Here is a 15,914-nt window from a genome sequence, read left to right as displayed (position 1 = left end):
AACCAAACATAAGAAATCCATAATTCTTTACATTTTCTTTTTCTTTTGTACTTCCAAGAACCCAAGATAATTTTAATATATATTTTTTTCTATAATTTTTAATAATCAAACATAATTTTTTTTTTTCTGTTATTTATTACTTTTTGATTTTTTTTGTTATTTATTACTTTTTGATAATATAAACAGAAGTGCTAGAACCACAAAGTAATCTGAAAAACCACTTATCACCTCATCATTAGAATCTCTATAACCCAAATCATCCCTTACACTGATTAAACGATCAACATTATTATAATTAGAACCCTTATAAAAACTCCGGCTATTGATGGTTTTTATCTGTATTATTTATAATCTAGTCTTCAATTCCACTGGTATCTTCGAAAGAATCAGAACTGCCCATTAATTTACTCAGTCCACACCTGTATTCTAACTTCTAGTTAGACAACCTTGAATTGGACCACCAATTGATTAAAAGGGCAGAATCAGCGAAGTTACAAAGTGATTAAGTTATCAATTATTGCTGAAAAGCCGATCCATTTAAACAATAGAAGGATGTATAATCATATACTGATATACAAGTTACCATAGATACATGTATTTTCTATGTATTAATTTTGTAGCTAGCTATAAGCCTATACCACAGTTCCAATTATACATTCTAAAATATGCTCATTTCAGTGTGTCCATCTCAGAGTTCCAGTAGAAGGGCTTGGTGCTTCCAGATGCAATGTCGGAGCTTGAAGTTGAGTGAACTGAAGAACTCTGAGAAACATGTCTACTCTCAGCTGGCAGTTGGTAGCACCGCATTAACTTAAGAATGTAAGCATCATCATGCAAGGAAAAGGGTGTACTGCCAATAAGATGATAGCCATATTGTATTAGGGAATCTCCACAGCACTAAGTATGAAGTGGTCATAACTTTTACTGCAATATAAAGATCTCCTCAATTGCAGCGACATATGTGTATATATATATATCAATAACCTAACTCAAAGTGTACCCTATAAATGTTTTTTTATAACAACCAAATGAGTATCCTTATGCCTTACCTGTTGAAGTCAAAGTGCACCAGCTGCATGTCCTCAGAAATCTCAATCTCAACTGTAGCATGAGGACTTGTCTAAAGACAGAGAGAGCGAAAAAATGTTAATACTATACAAGTACACTACAGCCCAAATGACAGAATCTGTACAAAATTTGTAATTGTAAAACACCAGTACAATTCCATGTCATATCACCACAGAATTATTTTTTTAGTATACATGTTTGAAACATGGATATTAGTTTTGGCAATCCGCAAGTCAGCCCAATACAACTTGGTACTAAGAATATGACTATATATTGATGATAAGATTACACCAAAAAGGGAGGGAAAAAAAAGTGTAAGAGAATCAGAAAAGAACTTGTGATGAAAAAGTACATATTAGGACCCTAAAACTGGTTTATGAGCTAGAAGAAAAAATGATTATCCAAGATAGAATGTAAATTAAATTTGGTAAAAATAAAATTGAATGAGTTGCATTATAAAATTATCAAACAGATTGGTTGGGTCTTCATATGCATTATAAAATAGAATATGAAGAGAACACAAAAATGAAACTGTAATTGTTTCCAACTAATAGAAAACAAAGCAAAGCATATAAAATGCATTTCAGATGAGAAAAAGATATAAATACTTGAACCAATATAAATGGCAAAGGAAATCCTTCTGAAGGAACATTTCCAGACTTAAGCAACTGCTGGTTTCGTAGCATCAGATTCTGGAGACCTACAATCTGTTTTCAAAGTAAAAAGTTAGAAAAATAAAAACAAACCAATTAAAATCACTTCTTTAAAAAGAAAATAGATAAATGTCAAATTATCAATGACTAACAATGGATGCATGTCATGCTAACTAATTTTTTTTTTCCCTGATTTTTTTTTTTCTTTCTGATGGACTGAGCCATGGTATGCATGTTATTGTAACCATGAGGTGCATGGACTTTTGTATTATTGGTTTGGGTCTTAATAATTTTTTTCTCATATCTAAATCTGTCATTATTTGCAAGGGAAAATGGAATCTGAATATGGCTAGCATTTTATGAAGATTATATTTTTATTTTTAGTGAATCATAAATGTGAAAATATCCATGCATGGTCTATTCCTTAAGACAAAGAGGTGAAATAAACCAACTATTAGGACATACCCACATCAGAACCCAGATATTTGAATCCATACAACACAGATGAACCCTGACAAAGTCAAATGCTAAGTATATATAAAGTTAACTGACAGCAGACTCAAAGATAATAAGGTGCAATGCTCCTGTCTTAACACAACATATTCTATGGTGCATTTGCCATTTAAATTTATGAAAACACAATATATGACACTTTGGCATGTACATATTTACTGTGAAGTATGTGGACTTCCTTCATGTCATATTTCAACCTTATTACAACAATATCATCAATTTATAGTTAAATGTCTTAATTTTTTTAAACTGATAGATTATCTTGTGAAAAGAATACTTGTCTACATTCATATATCCCAGTTTTTATGGATTTTGCCCTTGCAGTGTAACTCAGTGGTAGTGTCATCTGGCAATAAACCAAAAGTCTTGAGTTCGAGCCTTCCCAATATTTAAGTGGAGTAGGGTAAAGGGGCAAACCCATGTCACCCAGGATTTGCTTTGCCAATAGTTGGGATAAATGTTTGCCAACATTAAAGAATAAGTAAATAAATTGGACATATCTACAGGTTCCATACCCAATACCTATATCCAATACCATAAAACATAACACTGAAAACCATCTGTTTTGATAGCTTTTTGGATTTGTTGATTCAACGTTCCATGCAACTAATTCTTATAAAAAAAATATCATGCAAGTTACTTTAGTAAAAAACTTATACTAAGTCTGTAAAGGAAAAAACCTTCAAGTATAACTCTTAAGTGGAAAAACTTTTGATTTCCTACACTACTGCACAATTGGACTCCAAGAATTACCCACATGATCACCTTATGATATTTTATATAAACAATTCTATATGAAATAAGATAAATGATATTACTTGATCTTCTAAATCTTTCAAGTAGGCAGTTTTCTTTTCCATCCTAGTCATAAGCTTCACACGTAGTGCCTGCAAGCATAATAAACAAGAAACCATAATCAGGTTAGAGCCATTTTCTTAGCTTCATCAGCGTGAGAATTTATACATGGATAGACACATAATGTGTGTGCTGATGTGTGGAGAGAGAGAGAGAGAGAGGTCAAACAATAAAATATGGTTTTTAATTAAAATGTAAATACTAAGCAAGGGTACACACCTTGACCTCTTCTATATCCTTCCAATCTGCAGTTGGAAGTCCCTTCCACCTGATTTCCTTTTTGTCTCTAGTGATGATATCCAGTGCCATAAGGACATTCAATGCATCATAAACCCGTCGCCGGATATTCTTCTCATCAAACTGACATATTCATTCTTAAACATATTCAAGAAGCTTTCACTATTTAATTACAATATAAATAGTTAAAAATTTAAATTTGGATCAAAACCTCATCCAGAGATACTGCTGTTTTACTGTGTGCTGCAGCAAACTCTGCTATAATTTCATCTGCAACCTGGACCAAGTGAACCAGATTATGAATCTCAGGCACATGAAAACCAAAAAAGCATGATTAAGATCCTAGTTATACTATCAATATAAACTTAATGATAATAAATGACCAATATCATCTAGCTGTATTTTGGGGAGAGTTGGAACAGAGAAAAACACATTTCCTCTGAAGAAATGGAATCACATGATCTACAGAGGAACCAATGTTGAAACCCTTGCACAAAAAATTAAAAAAAAAGGAAACACTAAAAAGAGGGGGTAAAAAAGAAACACAAAGTGATTATCATTCACAATTCCTCCACCCAACAACTCGAGGTCAAAACAAAAAGCATGTCGAATCATTCTAGACTGCTCAAAGGCATGCCTTCAGTTACAGTCTCACTAATTAGATAATATAACACCATGAATCTGTACTTTCACATATAGCATTTGAAATACATTTATCACCTTGACTCAACAACTCTTTTACACCGTTCTTCAAATCAAATATCCAGAAATGACATTCAAGTAGAAATAATATCTCTAGAGGAAACATTTAGAACACAATAAATCTATTGGGTCTTTCACCTAACATTCTTTTTTTTTCCTTCAGCAAAACAAGCCTCATAGTTACTAATAATAAAACAAATACCTCACTATATGTGGTTGTCCTCTTGTTCTCCACCTTCTTACAAACTGACAAAGAAAATTAGACTAAAATTAGATGTTTACCAAGCAAGGAAGACCTAGTGATGGTACTATTGGAAAAGTACAATAGAAGCACATGAGAAACTGAAAAAAGATAGTAATACTAATGCCTTAATGTCATCAATATCACATATGCGGATAGCACTACCAATAAATCTAATTTATATAAAAGGATATTCAACCTATGATACTGAACTGCCGCAGCCCCCCACCGATGATTCTTGATACTCTCTTTTTCTTTGCTGCACTATTTTTTGGGAAAAGAAAAAAGTATTTAGCTTAGGGAAAAAATAAAATTAATAATAGACTTAACCATTACAGATTGGCCACTTCTAATCAGAAATGGAAAAGAGAACATATTAGCAAGTTGTGTTCACCTGTCATATAGAGGAGTGCTGTTATTCTCATGATCAGTAGCCAAATGGTTCACTCCTGGTGTATTCTCACTAGCAGTTGCAGTATGGTCGTAGCTTGATGAAACTGAGAAAGGGCTCTGTTTGCCTGTATGGTTATGATCAAAGCCCCCAAGAATATCTCCCAGGTGTCTATCACTCATCATGTTCCAGTAGCTACTTTCCGCACGCCAAAAAGGAGAAGTAAACTTTAAACTTTGATTTTCCCAACAGCTGAGTATTCCTAAATCAAGTATTACTTAAATCAACTAATATTTATATTAGCTAAAAGGGAAACATACACCAGTAAAAAGAAAATTCCTTCCTTTTTATTCTTAATTTAGAGGCTGAGACAGAGTGGACAAAGTTACAGAACAAGGACTCAAGCAATGAGAATTCAGTTAAACTGCAAAACTTCATAATATAAAGTGAGGCTTATGTTCCAAAAGTGAACAAAAGTATTGACCATAACACATCAACAGCACTTATTCTCCAGCTAAATTTGGGTTGAGAGGGATAATTGCATCAGTTTTTTGTTGATTAGCATATTCCTTCCAAGTACTGGTCCTTCCCTTCTTAGAAAGGGATCTTAGTCTAAGTTTTCCCCCCTTTTATAGGGCAGATGTGTTGATTTTACTTCCTGCATATTTCCACATGCCCTCTTTGCTGGTTTAGTGATCCTTAACTTAATGTAGTCAACCAGTACGACCTCCTAAATAATAAAATAGCTGTTCGGCCCACCAACATCCCTAAAACTGTTTGCAATTATTTCTTCTTTTAGTTAAACTTTTAGTATATCAACCCGGCACTTTGGTACCCCTTTAGTGGGAACGAATGGGCCTCTCTCTGTTAACCATAGAAAAATCTCACATGGACAGATCACAATAACAATAAAAAGTAATAGAAACATAAAACGAACAAAAGCACAAACATACAAAGCACTAGAACAAATGGAGAGCACCCTTTCAAAGAAAGTAGAAGCATAAAACCAACACAGATACAATCTCTCACAGCATCCGAACAAATGGAAAGTACCCTTGCAAAGAAAGGAGAAGCATAAGACCAACAAAGACACAATCACTCACAGCACCCAAAAAAATGAAGAGTATCCTTGCACAGAAAGGAAACCAGAGGAAACATGTGAGAGATCCACTCATTAACAAAAGAAAAGATACCTGTAACTGGTCTTCTAAAGTCGAATTTTAAATGTCTACAGTAAGAAAAGACAGCATCAGCTCAACCGGAGCAACTTGCATATTTCTTTGTGACCTAACAGAACTGTAAAGAAGTCTTCTGAACTTGAATTGCAGAATAGTTACGTTAACTCCCAATATAGAAGCATCTAATCATTTATGCACCTAAGATGCCTGAAACCAGACATGTTCACAACCCAAGCTTGTTTCCCCATGTGAATCAACACTCTTCATTGCCATAAACTTTATGTATAAAGGTCCAATCAAGCAACACCATTAATTTGTAGCAAAATGGTCAATATCAATTAACTCATTACCGCTAAAAGCAATTTAGTCAACCAATATATATTTCTTGTGATTACTAACCCATTTTGACCCATCTGCTACACAACACAAAAGGCTTCTACATCTTAAACCCCAATTTAATGGAAGAGGTGATTCATCCTAGCTTGCAGTCTCAAGCTTAAGTACCTCTGCATTCGTTCTAATTTTCCAGACCTCAATTAGTAGCCCAACAAATTAACCTAATCAAAATTGCTCGAGAAACGAAACGATTAAAAGTAAAACACAAATAAATAAAGATATAAACAAATCCTGACCAAAAAGCCCACAAACGGATAAATGCTAAAGAAAAAGGGTTAATTTTTCCATTCAGTGAACAGAAATTACAGCATGTCACAAAAATTCTAGACCTTAGAGACTCCAAATGGAGACTCTAGGACGTCGAAAGAGGAACCCTGACACTCTAGATCAATACAAAAGGAAGAAAGAAAATAAAATGGCAGAGACAGAGGATTATATATAAAAATTAGACACAATTTTAAAATCAATCATGATGAAGAGGACAAGAAAGAGGAAGAAGACGAGATGAGTTACAAACCTGAAGAACAATAAGTTGCTGATAATTTGTAAGAAACTTCAAAATGGGAAAGAGCGAGTTTTCGAATGAACAACAACCAATTTTGATGTTCCCGCTATCTACCAAATACGAACGGATCTAGCCGAGGTCTTATGATTAAAAGACGAAATCGCCCCTACCTTTATTGTTTATTTCCTCTTGAGTTTCATGTTTGGACCACGTGTTAAACTTTCTGGAAGAAACTGATGTCTAAGTCCAGCCCAAGCCCATTGGCCATCAGCTAACCACAAGCTTTCTCCTGTTATGTACAATGCAGTTCTTGAGCACTCAAAAAGACTGGAGTCAGGGTCAGGAGCAATTTGAGGCTGTTTTTTAGTGAATGGAAAATGGATGAAGTGGCCTTTCATAGCATGCATTACCATTGGAGCTTAGGGACATAAGTATCCATGGTGTGGGTGCAGTTACTGCGAACTTTCTCATGCTGCTTCTTTCTGATCCACACTCTCACTGGCTCCGTCTCTTTCTTCGGTTTGCCTTGTCTTCTTCTTTCAGACCCTCACTCTGTGTCTTTGCTTTGCCTGTCAGATGCTAATAAAGCTGAAAGCTCGGTGGATGCCGCCTGGGATAAGTTTAAGGCCCTTTAATCGGATTCTTATTCTCTTTCCCATGGTTGCCCTCCCTTGCAGAGTTCGCTTGCGCACAAGCCCATGAGCTACTTTCTTGCGGCAGGGTGTTCATCCCTGGCAAGAGCTCGGCATTTTTAAAGGACTATTATCATTCTTCCCACCTCTTTTATCACAATGTTTTCACTACTAGCTTCATCAGCTTGCTATCTAACTTACTAGCAGCTTACATGACAAGTGACAATCAGTATTTCTCATGTAAACATGCCAAAATAAAACCGATGGAGAGACTAGCATTCCTGTTTTTAAATTTCTGATTGAAGGTTTATCAGTGACATGATGGTAGATCACCCTGTTGTTTAACTCCTACATCATCTCAACCCATAACTGAAGGCTTTACAAATGCAGCTATACCATGAATGTTCTTGAAACCGTGGATTTTACATGAGTTGGTGCCTGGACCATGTTCCAGGGATGATTGCACGAAATTTTTTGGCACAATTTGGGGCATTACAGAACTATTTACACTGTTTAGACCTAAAATTTTCAAAATCAAGGAGCTTAACTATCAGTTTCTCAAGCCTCCTTGAATTTATAGTTGGTTTAATGGAATTTGGACTTCCATAAACCACACAAGGATCTTTTACACTAGCAGAATTTCCAACACACCAACCCCCAGGAGTAAATTGCCCATCCAATCTCTTCAAGAGCTCCTTATCAATCTTATTGAGAACAGGGTCATCCTTGGCAAACTTACGAGCAAAAGGGGCACCACTATTGACCATATCGTTGAAATGCTCCACTGTTAGAGTAATAGGGTGTTGCTTTGGAGGGTTATCCCACCTTATATAATGCAAGTCATGGTTGACTGTGGTGTTCTGGTAATCTTTATGGTTGCAGATAACAGTGTGAAAGTAGCCCTCAGGTGATGACAGGACATTCGTGTAGTACATGAGGAGAGTACGGGGGAGATTATCCCAGCCCCAAACACAGAATTCAAGGAATGATTTTGTCAGCACCACCCAAGCAGAACCTGGAGATGAATAATTTACAGTTCAAATTAAATCCAGTATCAGAAAGGACTTAAAGCATCAGTATAATAATAATAAGCAAAAGCTTAGGCAACACAGTTTCATTATAAAGTGATAGCCAAGTAATTCAACCTACTCCATGTCCATCATCTCCAAATGGCCCTTCCTGCTCTAAACCAAAGGTAAATTTTTGTGGTAATAAGCGAACAGAACCACAGAACATACTTTAGATAAGGTTGAATTTCTATGTTATTGGGTGCAGTGACTGACACGCCACAAGCATCAGGTTTTCTGGGAGGACTAGAAGGGCCATCACTTATGATCAAGGGATGGACCCAACAAGAAGCAGCTTGACCAATTTGTAAACCAGCAGCTTTTTACACCAGATGACATTGAATAACACCAAGCATCAAATTTAAAAAGCTAGATTGACATGTAAGTGAACTCAAAGAAAGAGGCTACAAGCTTGAAGAACCTAATATCTTTATCTCTCTTTTAGAAACAATCTGTAGCACCATATGTTACTTTATGACCCCGAATATCTACAACAGAAAATCCTGACTGGTCTTCATAAACTAAGCTTCACAATAAAAAATTCATTTGCCCATCCTTCAGTATTTATTCAGCTATTGAAGGATATCTTGAACTTGCATTGTCTACTGAAGAGAGACAAACAAGTTATGTTGTATTATGCCAAGGCAAGAAAAAACTCCTGCACCATAACTTGCTAATGATCACTTTGCATTTCCACTTTTCAAGATCAGTACCATAAACTTACAGCCATTATAGTCTTCCAACTTACTTGGTTATCAAGGGTCTTAAGTCATAATTAGAACAGCCACAAATGATTGAAGTTATCGTAAAATATTGGAAAGCAAAGACTATGTTTGGGGACTGTTCTCAATAACTATTTTGGAGATAAAAAAACATAAAAACACATTTGGTTGTCATTTGTTCCCAAAATAGGTTTTTGAAAATTGTTCTGAATACATGGTATTTTCTGAAACCATTTTTTAATTGTTTTCCTTCATTGTGGATAAAAATGGAATCTGTTATCATGTTGTCAACCTTCTGCCCCAAAACTAAAGCAGAATAACTCTGCAATCACTTCCCTTGTTCAACTTCCCATAATGATGAGCAAATTCCAACAATTATTCAATTATCAATCACTATATTTGGTTCAAGAGTTCACAAATTCAATTGGAAAGCATATATGAAAGGGTAATGAAACGATGCATAAAAACACTGAAATAATCCACCAAATGAAAACAAAAAAAAATTAACAGAAAGCAAATTGGCAATCTAAAACAAATGAGAAGACATTACCCATGAATAACTTGAAAGAAGCAGGCATAACCCTTTTCTCTTTAGCCCAAAATACACCAGATTTCTTTGAATGGTACAAACCTGGATCTATAATGATAGGCCTTGCTCTTTGATACCTGCAAACATACAGTAAGAAGAAAATTTGATAACAAGTTTACAGATGTATAGGCAGATAAAGAAACCAGAAACACAAGAGGTAACAGTATGAAGACAGGTTCAATGGCATGAATTGCATCCTCACTCTTTCCAACCAATATTACTTGTGTGCTCAAGGAAGTTCAGATCCCTAGGCAAGTATGAGAAAATGTGCAGGAGATCTGGAATAAAGAGAAAAAGAAGAAGATACATAGAAAGGTTAGCCAAACCAATATGCTTTATGTGGTGAAATACAGCAATTTTAAAAATTGTAGAGCTAGCCAAGCCATATACATGGACATGCATATGGGAAATCTATAAGTTCATCTGTAATTGGGAAATATAGCTTCCTAGAATCTCTCCAAGCAAAAGAAAAACTGTTATACCATTTTCAAAGGATCTAAAAAGAAAACTAATAAGTTTTGAGCATCTATTCAGGTTCTGACATAAGTTGCAGCAATTTACTATATTAAATGATTTCTTCACTCCAAAACCATTCTGCTCTTCATGCATTAAAGATTGAAAGACTTGTGTCACAAATAGAAATTTTATTATGACAGAACCTCGACCTGGCATGGTGCCATCCAAGCTATAAGAAACTAAAATGTTTTGCCTACTGTAATAGAACTTCCACTATTCATATCATGTTAAACTTGATATATCAGAATAGCGTAAATAAAACCTTCCACTTTCTTGAGCAGCCACATGAAAAATCTGCATCAGTTAGTATGAGTTCTCTGTACAAGTTCTCAGAAAGAGAAGCATTTTTCTTAACCCCTATAGGATTGGACTATGAAAACCCCACAATCAAAACCACATTATTTTTCATACAAACAGTACAATAATTAAATCCTATATAATACTGAATCACCACAATGTGGAAGCCCCAGCAAAATTGATAGCAAAAGAGAATAACCCAAAGAACAATATAATTCTAGCTACATATATATGAAGAAAAAACGAACCATCCTGGGACATGAGAGGATAATCTGAAGCGCTGAGATTTATAAACCAGTCCCAATCCTTTGCCTGCTTCAAGAAAATGGATATGGCGTGAAGCGTAGATGCAATCATCGTCGGACCTTTATACGTGACCAAATTCGCCTTACCAACCACCATCACGTTCTTGAATTCCTTAATCACAGCCTCCGACTTCGCATACTTAGCAAGTTCAAGCCGCTCAGCATCGGAAGCTTCGAGGTCCAAATGCAACAAATAGTAATTCCTCGGGTGATACACCGCCTGAAGAACTCGCCGGAGACGCGCACCATCACCTTTCGTGCCCGATATCATGTAAGCGAACCTCGGCAGCTTGGGAAGCCCCGACCGACTCTCAGAACCGAAATTCGACTCATAAACTGTTGATTTCGGATCGAATCTTGAAAAATCAGTGCTTGAGGAAGATTTGACGCGGCCTAGAGAGACTGAGAGGAGTAGAATCAGAGAGAGTACGGAGCCGAAGATCAAAGGCGGGAACCATTTCCGATCAAAACAAATGCGAGGTTGAGTTCGTTTCATTGGTAAACTAGGACTAGGGTTTTGGATCAATGCCTTGGGATGCAACGACAAAACCCTAGCTGGAAAACCTGGAATGTGAAGCTGAATGCCCTGTCCTGTAGAAGTGGTTGCAGAGAGAAAAATGAAATGAAAGATGGAAATCTTTTAATTCAAAAATTGTCGGTTATTATCTGGTGCACCCGTTGACGTTGGCCTTCAACCTAATTCGTTGATATTCCAATCACCATACGCCACATCATGACATGTGGGGACTGTTTAGTAAATCAGTAAACTGAAATGCTATAAACTGGAATTTCATATATTTTTAGGTGGGAATTGATATCCCCAAAAGTACAAAAGTACTTTTCTAAATGGCCAGTAGTACCATACTGCCCACCCTGGATGAAAGCTATATTTTAATTTTGAAAAACATATTATAAAAAGTACTTTTAGTAATAATTTTAAAAAACATTTTCTGTAAAGCAGATTATTTATGATTTTAATATTAAAATAAAATAAAAAACATTCTAAAGATTCAAAATGGCTTACTATTTTGGTTTTTCCAAATATCAAAATAAAATGCTCCTGGAAAACCTTTTTCCATCTCCGCAACCTCCGCCGGTGGCGTTATACTCATCAATATGCAGTAGATCTAATGCGCCAAAATTATTAGCAAATTGACAGTACAAGGCAAATAGAAATTAAAAGTACCACTCAACTCACACCGCATGAAACAGACCGTGTACATATATGTGTGTTAAAGTAAAAGCTCCAAACTATAGATGGGGCCCATTTCAATTGTAACTCACTTTGGGCCAAAGCATCAGGCAACTTGGGCCTGATTTCCTCACTCTTCAACAGCCCCAGACCCAACTCCCAAACAAGGAGCAAAAAGAAAAAGAAGAGGAGGGGGAAGAAGCCGGAACCAGTTTTCCGTTACGGCAATCTGGCTGAATCCGGCGAAGCCTCCCGGCGATCTTCCTCGCGGGAAGGTATCGAGACTTTAGAGGGCTTGAGAGGAACCGAAGCGCGGCAAATCGGACAATTGGAGTGGGAGTGCAGCCATAAATCGATACAAGGAGCGTGGAAAAAGTGCTTGCACGACATCAGCTGCCGGACTTCTTCGCCGTCGTTGAACTCCGACAGACACACCGGACACTCGCTTCCGATGTCTATCACGTGGGTATCCTTTCGGTACTTGATATCAGAAATCACCTCCGCATTATCGGTATTCCCACCGCCGCCGCTGCTCAATTCCTCGAGGAATGCCTCTGATCGCCGGTGGTGTCGCCGGGACGGGATCGGAGGGCACTTCAAGAAAAAAAAGAACGTGTAAATCAAGGTGGGTATGGTGACTAGAGCCAGAAACGACACTATATATTCAAGTGCGGACCAACCATCGGATTCGGAGCTCCGGCTGGGAGGAGGCGGGAAGGGAGGACTTGGGCTGAGGAGTGCGGGGCTATTATCCATATCAAAGGATGCGTTTGGATAGTAAGCCTCCAAGAACCAGGAAAGGAAAGACTGGTTTTAGAGGAAGAAGTAAGAAGCCTTGGTCTGAATAATAATTGAAGGAAACTGTGAAATTGCAAAACAAAACACCACACAGTGTCATGAAAGCTACAAGTTTGTCACTTACTCTAAGACTTCGAATGCCATAGTTTTTTCGGTCTTGGGCACGTTACATGGACACTTGTGGTCCTCTGCAAAATAGTGGCCTGCATGGATCACATGGTCCCATGTGGGCCTTCAATTTTCCACTCCTGACAGATTATTTATATACCAAGTCTTATATTCATCTCATAATATGGCCATGTTGTGTCACGGTTGTTAGGATGGCCATCTCATAGTTCATAAAGAGAAGAATAAATCGAGGCGAGGAATACTTCCGTCTTCAGCTGCGTTTCAACGTTTTGACCGTGGTTTCGTGCATAGAGGGATGACGTGAACAGTGAATCTACTCATTTCCACTTTGGCTTTCAAATAAAAAGACACGTGTAAATAAGACGAGGATTAAATAGTCTAATCCAACAAATTAATATTAAAATAGTTTTTGATCGAAGGAAGTAAAAATATTTAATAGAGTCAAAATCGACGTGTCTGACCTGCCCAAATCTGGGGTTTTCTAATCCAGAGCTTCTTTGGAAGGTAGAAAATCCAGTGCCCATTTTTTTACTACGTTTAGTTATGGAAATTTTGTATTTAATATTTTACTAAATAATATTTTAAAGGCATATTCTCTTCGAAATTCTTTTTTTTTTTTTCCTTTGTAGATTTAGTCAAATAATAATTGATTTGTAATTAAATTATATAAAAGAAAAATGGGTTTTAATTCGCTAATTTAAAAAAATATAGAAAAAAATCAACTTTTATAAATTAATTTTATTTTAATTTATTTAAAAATATTTTAAAATGCATATATTTTTTCATAAGTCAAATAATTATTTCCTAAAATATCATTTTACCATATAATACTAAATAAAATTATTCATAATTAATTTATCATTTTAATTTGATAAAAATGTTTTACATATAAATATATTATAAAATTTTATTATATAATATGATATACAAATTATTATGAAATTTTTTTTTAAGATTCTCAAATAAATAAAATCTTTTTAATCGTCTTATTAATAATGATTTTAGATCTGACATTATATAAATTCTCTTTATCTTCTCATATTTTTTTAATAAAATTGAATAAAATTTTTGTTAGTTGATATCAATAATAAAATAAATAAATTTTAAAAATAAAAAATATAATTTAAAATAAAATACATAAATATTAATTACAATAAAAAACAAAAAAAACTTTAAAATTAAAAAATATATACACTTTCTCCCACTATATTTCCATCTATATCTATATTTTCCATTATTGTCTTAATTAAATAAAAGTTAATATTTAATTGTTATATTTTATTAATCTTAAATTAGTTCTCATAGTAAAAAGAAATTGTCAATGGGTGTCCTTAAAAGGATCATTTCAATAAATGATTATTTTGAGTTGTGAAAATGTGTATATAATTTAAAATATTTTTAAATAAGTGGAGATAAAACTAATTTATAAAAGGTGAAGTTTTTTTTCTATATTTTTTATATTTTTACTTCTTCTTCTTCTTTTTTGTAAAATCTTAGGGTTTTTTGTCAATATTTTTGGTATTTTTATAATTAAGTTCTAAAACTTATTTATTTTGTCAAATGATTAATTTTACTTATCTTCCCTAAGGTTTTCCAAATTTGAAATTTTGATAATTCTTATAAAAATAATATTCTTAAGAAAATTGTCAAATTTATTGAAATTTTTATTGTCAACTTTTTTTTTTTTTACATGTCCTTTTATTTTTTATTTTTTATTGTAAAATATTAGGGTTTTTTTGTCATTATTTCTCGTGTAAAATAATTAATGTATAAAACTTATTTATTTTATCAAATTGGTTAATTTTACTTATCTCTTCTAAGTTTTCTTAATAGTTTGAAATTTTATCAAATACTTCTCTTATTTTGAGTTGAATACATATATTTAATAAAAATTAAATATATTTAACCAAAACTTAAACAAATATATCAAATGATATCATTCACTACTTTTCAAATTTACCAATAATAAACAACGAAAATCCTATATCGGTTATATTCGATGAATTGACATTAAAATGGGGTTTTAGTTTCTTTAAATTTATAGGAAAAAAAATCATAAAATAGAAACTCAAGTTTATAAAATGCAAATTTCAAACCATTATGTAAAAACAATTAGCATTTCATATATTTTTTGTCAAAAGTATTATCTTTAATAATTCACGTATTATCTTTTAATATTTGATAAGTTAATGTATAAAATTTGAATTATTTTTAGAGAGTTTGTATTTTATAATTATTTTTACATGTGTGTGGAAATACATTTTTTTCAAAGACTATTAAACACAAATAAAAATAAAATGAGTATGTAGAATTATGGAAATGCATTTATAATTTTCTTCCCGGAAGAGAAAAATATTTTCATGATTTGATGATCAAATTTTGGAAGTGATAATTCATACTTTTGTTGGTTGAAATATTTTAATAATTAAAAAAAAATGTATTTAGAAATGATTGATATACTAAAAATGGGGACTAATCTTATTCTTAAGATACAAATAGATTCCTTAAAAGGTGAAAATGATATATTCTAAGGTAATAATTCATACTACCTAAGTGGGTGAGAAATGATTTTTCAGCTGGAAAATATTATTTCGAAGCCTTCCTATAACGCCTACTTTTTAAATTCAAAATTTAAAAACAACGTTAATAAATAAATGATTAATATGAATTCGAGTTTCATGGATTATCGAAATCCAAACTTGGGATCGGTACATACTGGTTGGATGAGTTGGGCCGCTCAGCCTGTTAGCCCAAGCCCAGGACCTAAGCCCAAGTGTCATGCCCCCACAAAAAGTTTAGGAAAAAAATTGGGTTTAGAGATTATCATTTATATCATTGGGTTTTGATCCTTAGGGTGTTTAGTAAATCAACTCAATAATTAAAGTGACTTAATAAAACTGAACTTATTAAGTAAATTAAGTATGTTTA

At 34.1% G+C, this 15,914-nt stretch overlaps 3 protein-coding genes across 5 annotated transcripts; all 3 read right to left on the bottom strand.

Annotated features, from left to right (window-relative positions):
- Positions 1-490: 490 nt before the first annotated feature.
- Positions 491-7,501, bottom strand: LOC100240899 (transcription factor-like protein DPA). 3 transcript variants are annotated; one of them, XM_059739110.1, is made up of 10 exons: positions 6,752-7,500; positions 4,664-4,855; positions 4,469-4,533; positions 4,231-4,274; positions 3,538-3,603; positions 3,309-3,449; positions 3,053-3,121; positions 1,677-1,775; positions 1,050-1,120; positions 491-850 (listed from the first exon to the last, which is right to left on the bottom strand). In XM_059739110.1, the coding sequence occupies exons 2-10, from the start codon at positions 4,843-4,845 to the stop codon at positions 670-672; spliced, it is 918 nt and encodes a 305-aa protein (XP_059595093.1). In that variant the 5' UTR covers positions 4,846-4,855; positions 6,752-7,500; the 3' UTR covers positions 491-669. The 3 variants fall into 3 exon arrangements, with proteins under 3 accessions (XP_059595093.1, XP_059595092.1, XP_059595094.1); XM_059739109.1 differs by having other exon boundaries at positions 4,664-4,922; positions 6,752-7,499; XM_059739111.1 differs by having other exon boundaries at positions 838-924; positions 4,664-4,922; positions 6,752-7,501.
- A 247-nt stretch (positions 7,502-7,748) lies between these two features.
- LOC100251133 (beta-glucuronosyltransferase GlcAT14C) lies at positions 7,749-12,002 on the bottom strand. The gene is made up of 5 exons (XM_010655998.3): positions 11,892-12,002; positions 10,811-11,458; positions 9,952-10,027; positions 9,711-9,826; positions 7,749-8,386 (listed from the first exon to the last, which is right to left on the bottom strand). The coding sequence occupies exons 1-5, from the start codon at positions 11,977-11,979 to the stop codon at positions 7,872-7,874; spliced, it is 1,443 nt and encodes a 480-aa protein (XP_010654300.2). The 5' UTR covers positions 11,980-12,002; the 3' UTR covers positions 7,749-7,871.
- LOC100256289 (RING-H2 finger protein ATL33) lies at positions 11,985-12,963 on the bottom strand. Its single transcript, XM_010655997.3, has 2 exons — positions 12,740-12,963; positions 11,985-12,653 (listed from the first exon to the last, which is right to left on the bottom strand). Exons 1-2 carry the CDS (start codon positions 12,740-12,742, stop codon positions 12,279-12,281), a joined length of 378 nt encoding a protein of 125 aa, XP_010654299.1. The 5' UTR covers positions 12,743-12,963; the 3' UTR covers positions 11,985-12,278.
- Positions 12,964-15,914: the final 2,951 nt, after the last annotated feature.

Source organism: Vitis vinifera, chromosome 8 (assembly GCF_030704535.1).
Source record: "Vitis vinifera cultivar Pinot Noir 40024 chromosome 8, ASM3070453v1".
In the NCBI taxonomy this organism is placed as follows: Eukaryota; Viridiplantae; Streptophyta; class Magnoliopsida; order Vitales; family Vitaceae; genus Vitis; species Vitis vinifera.
This window is presented reverse-complemented; position numbering and strand designations above follow the sequence as displayed.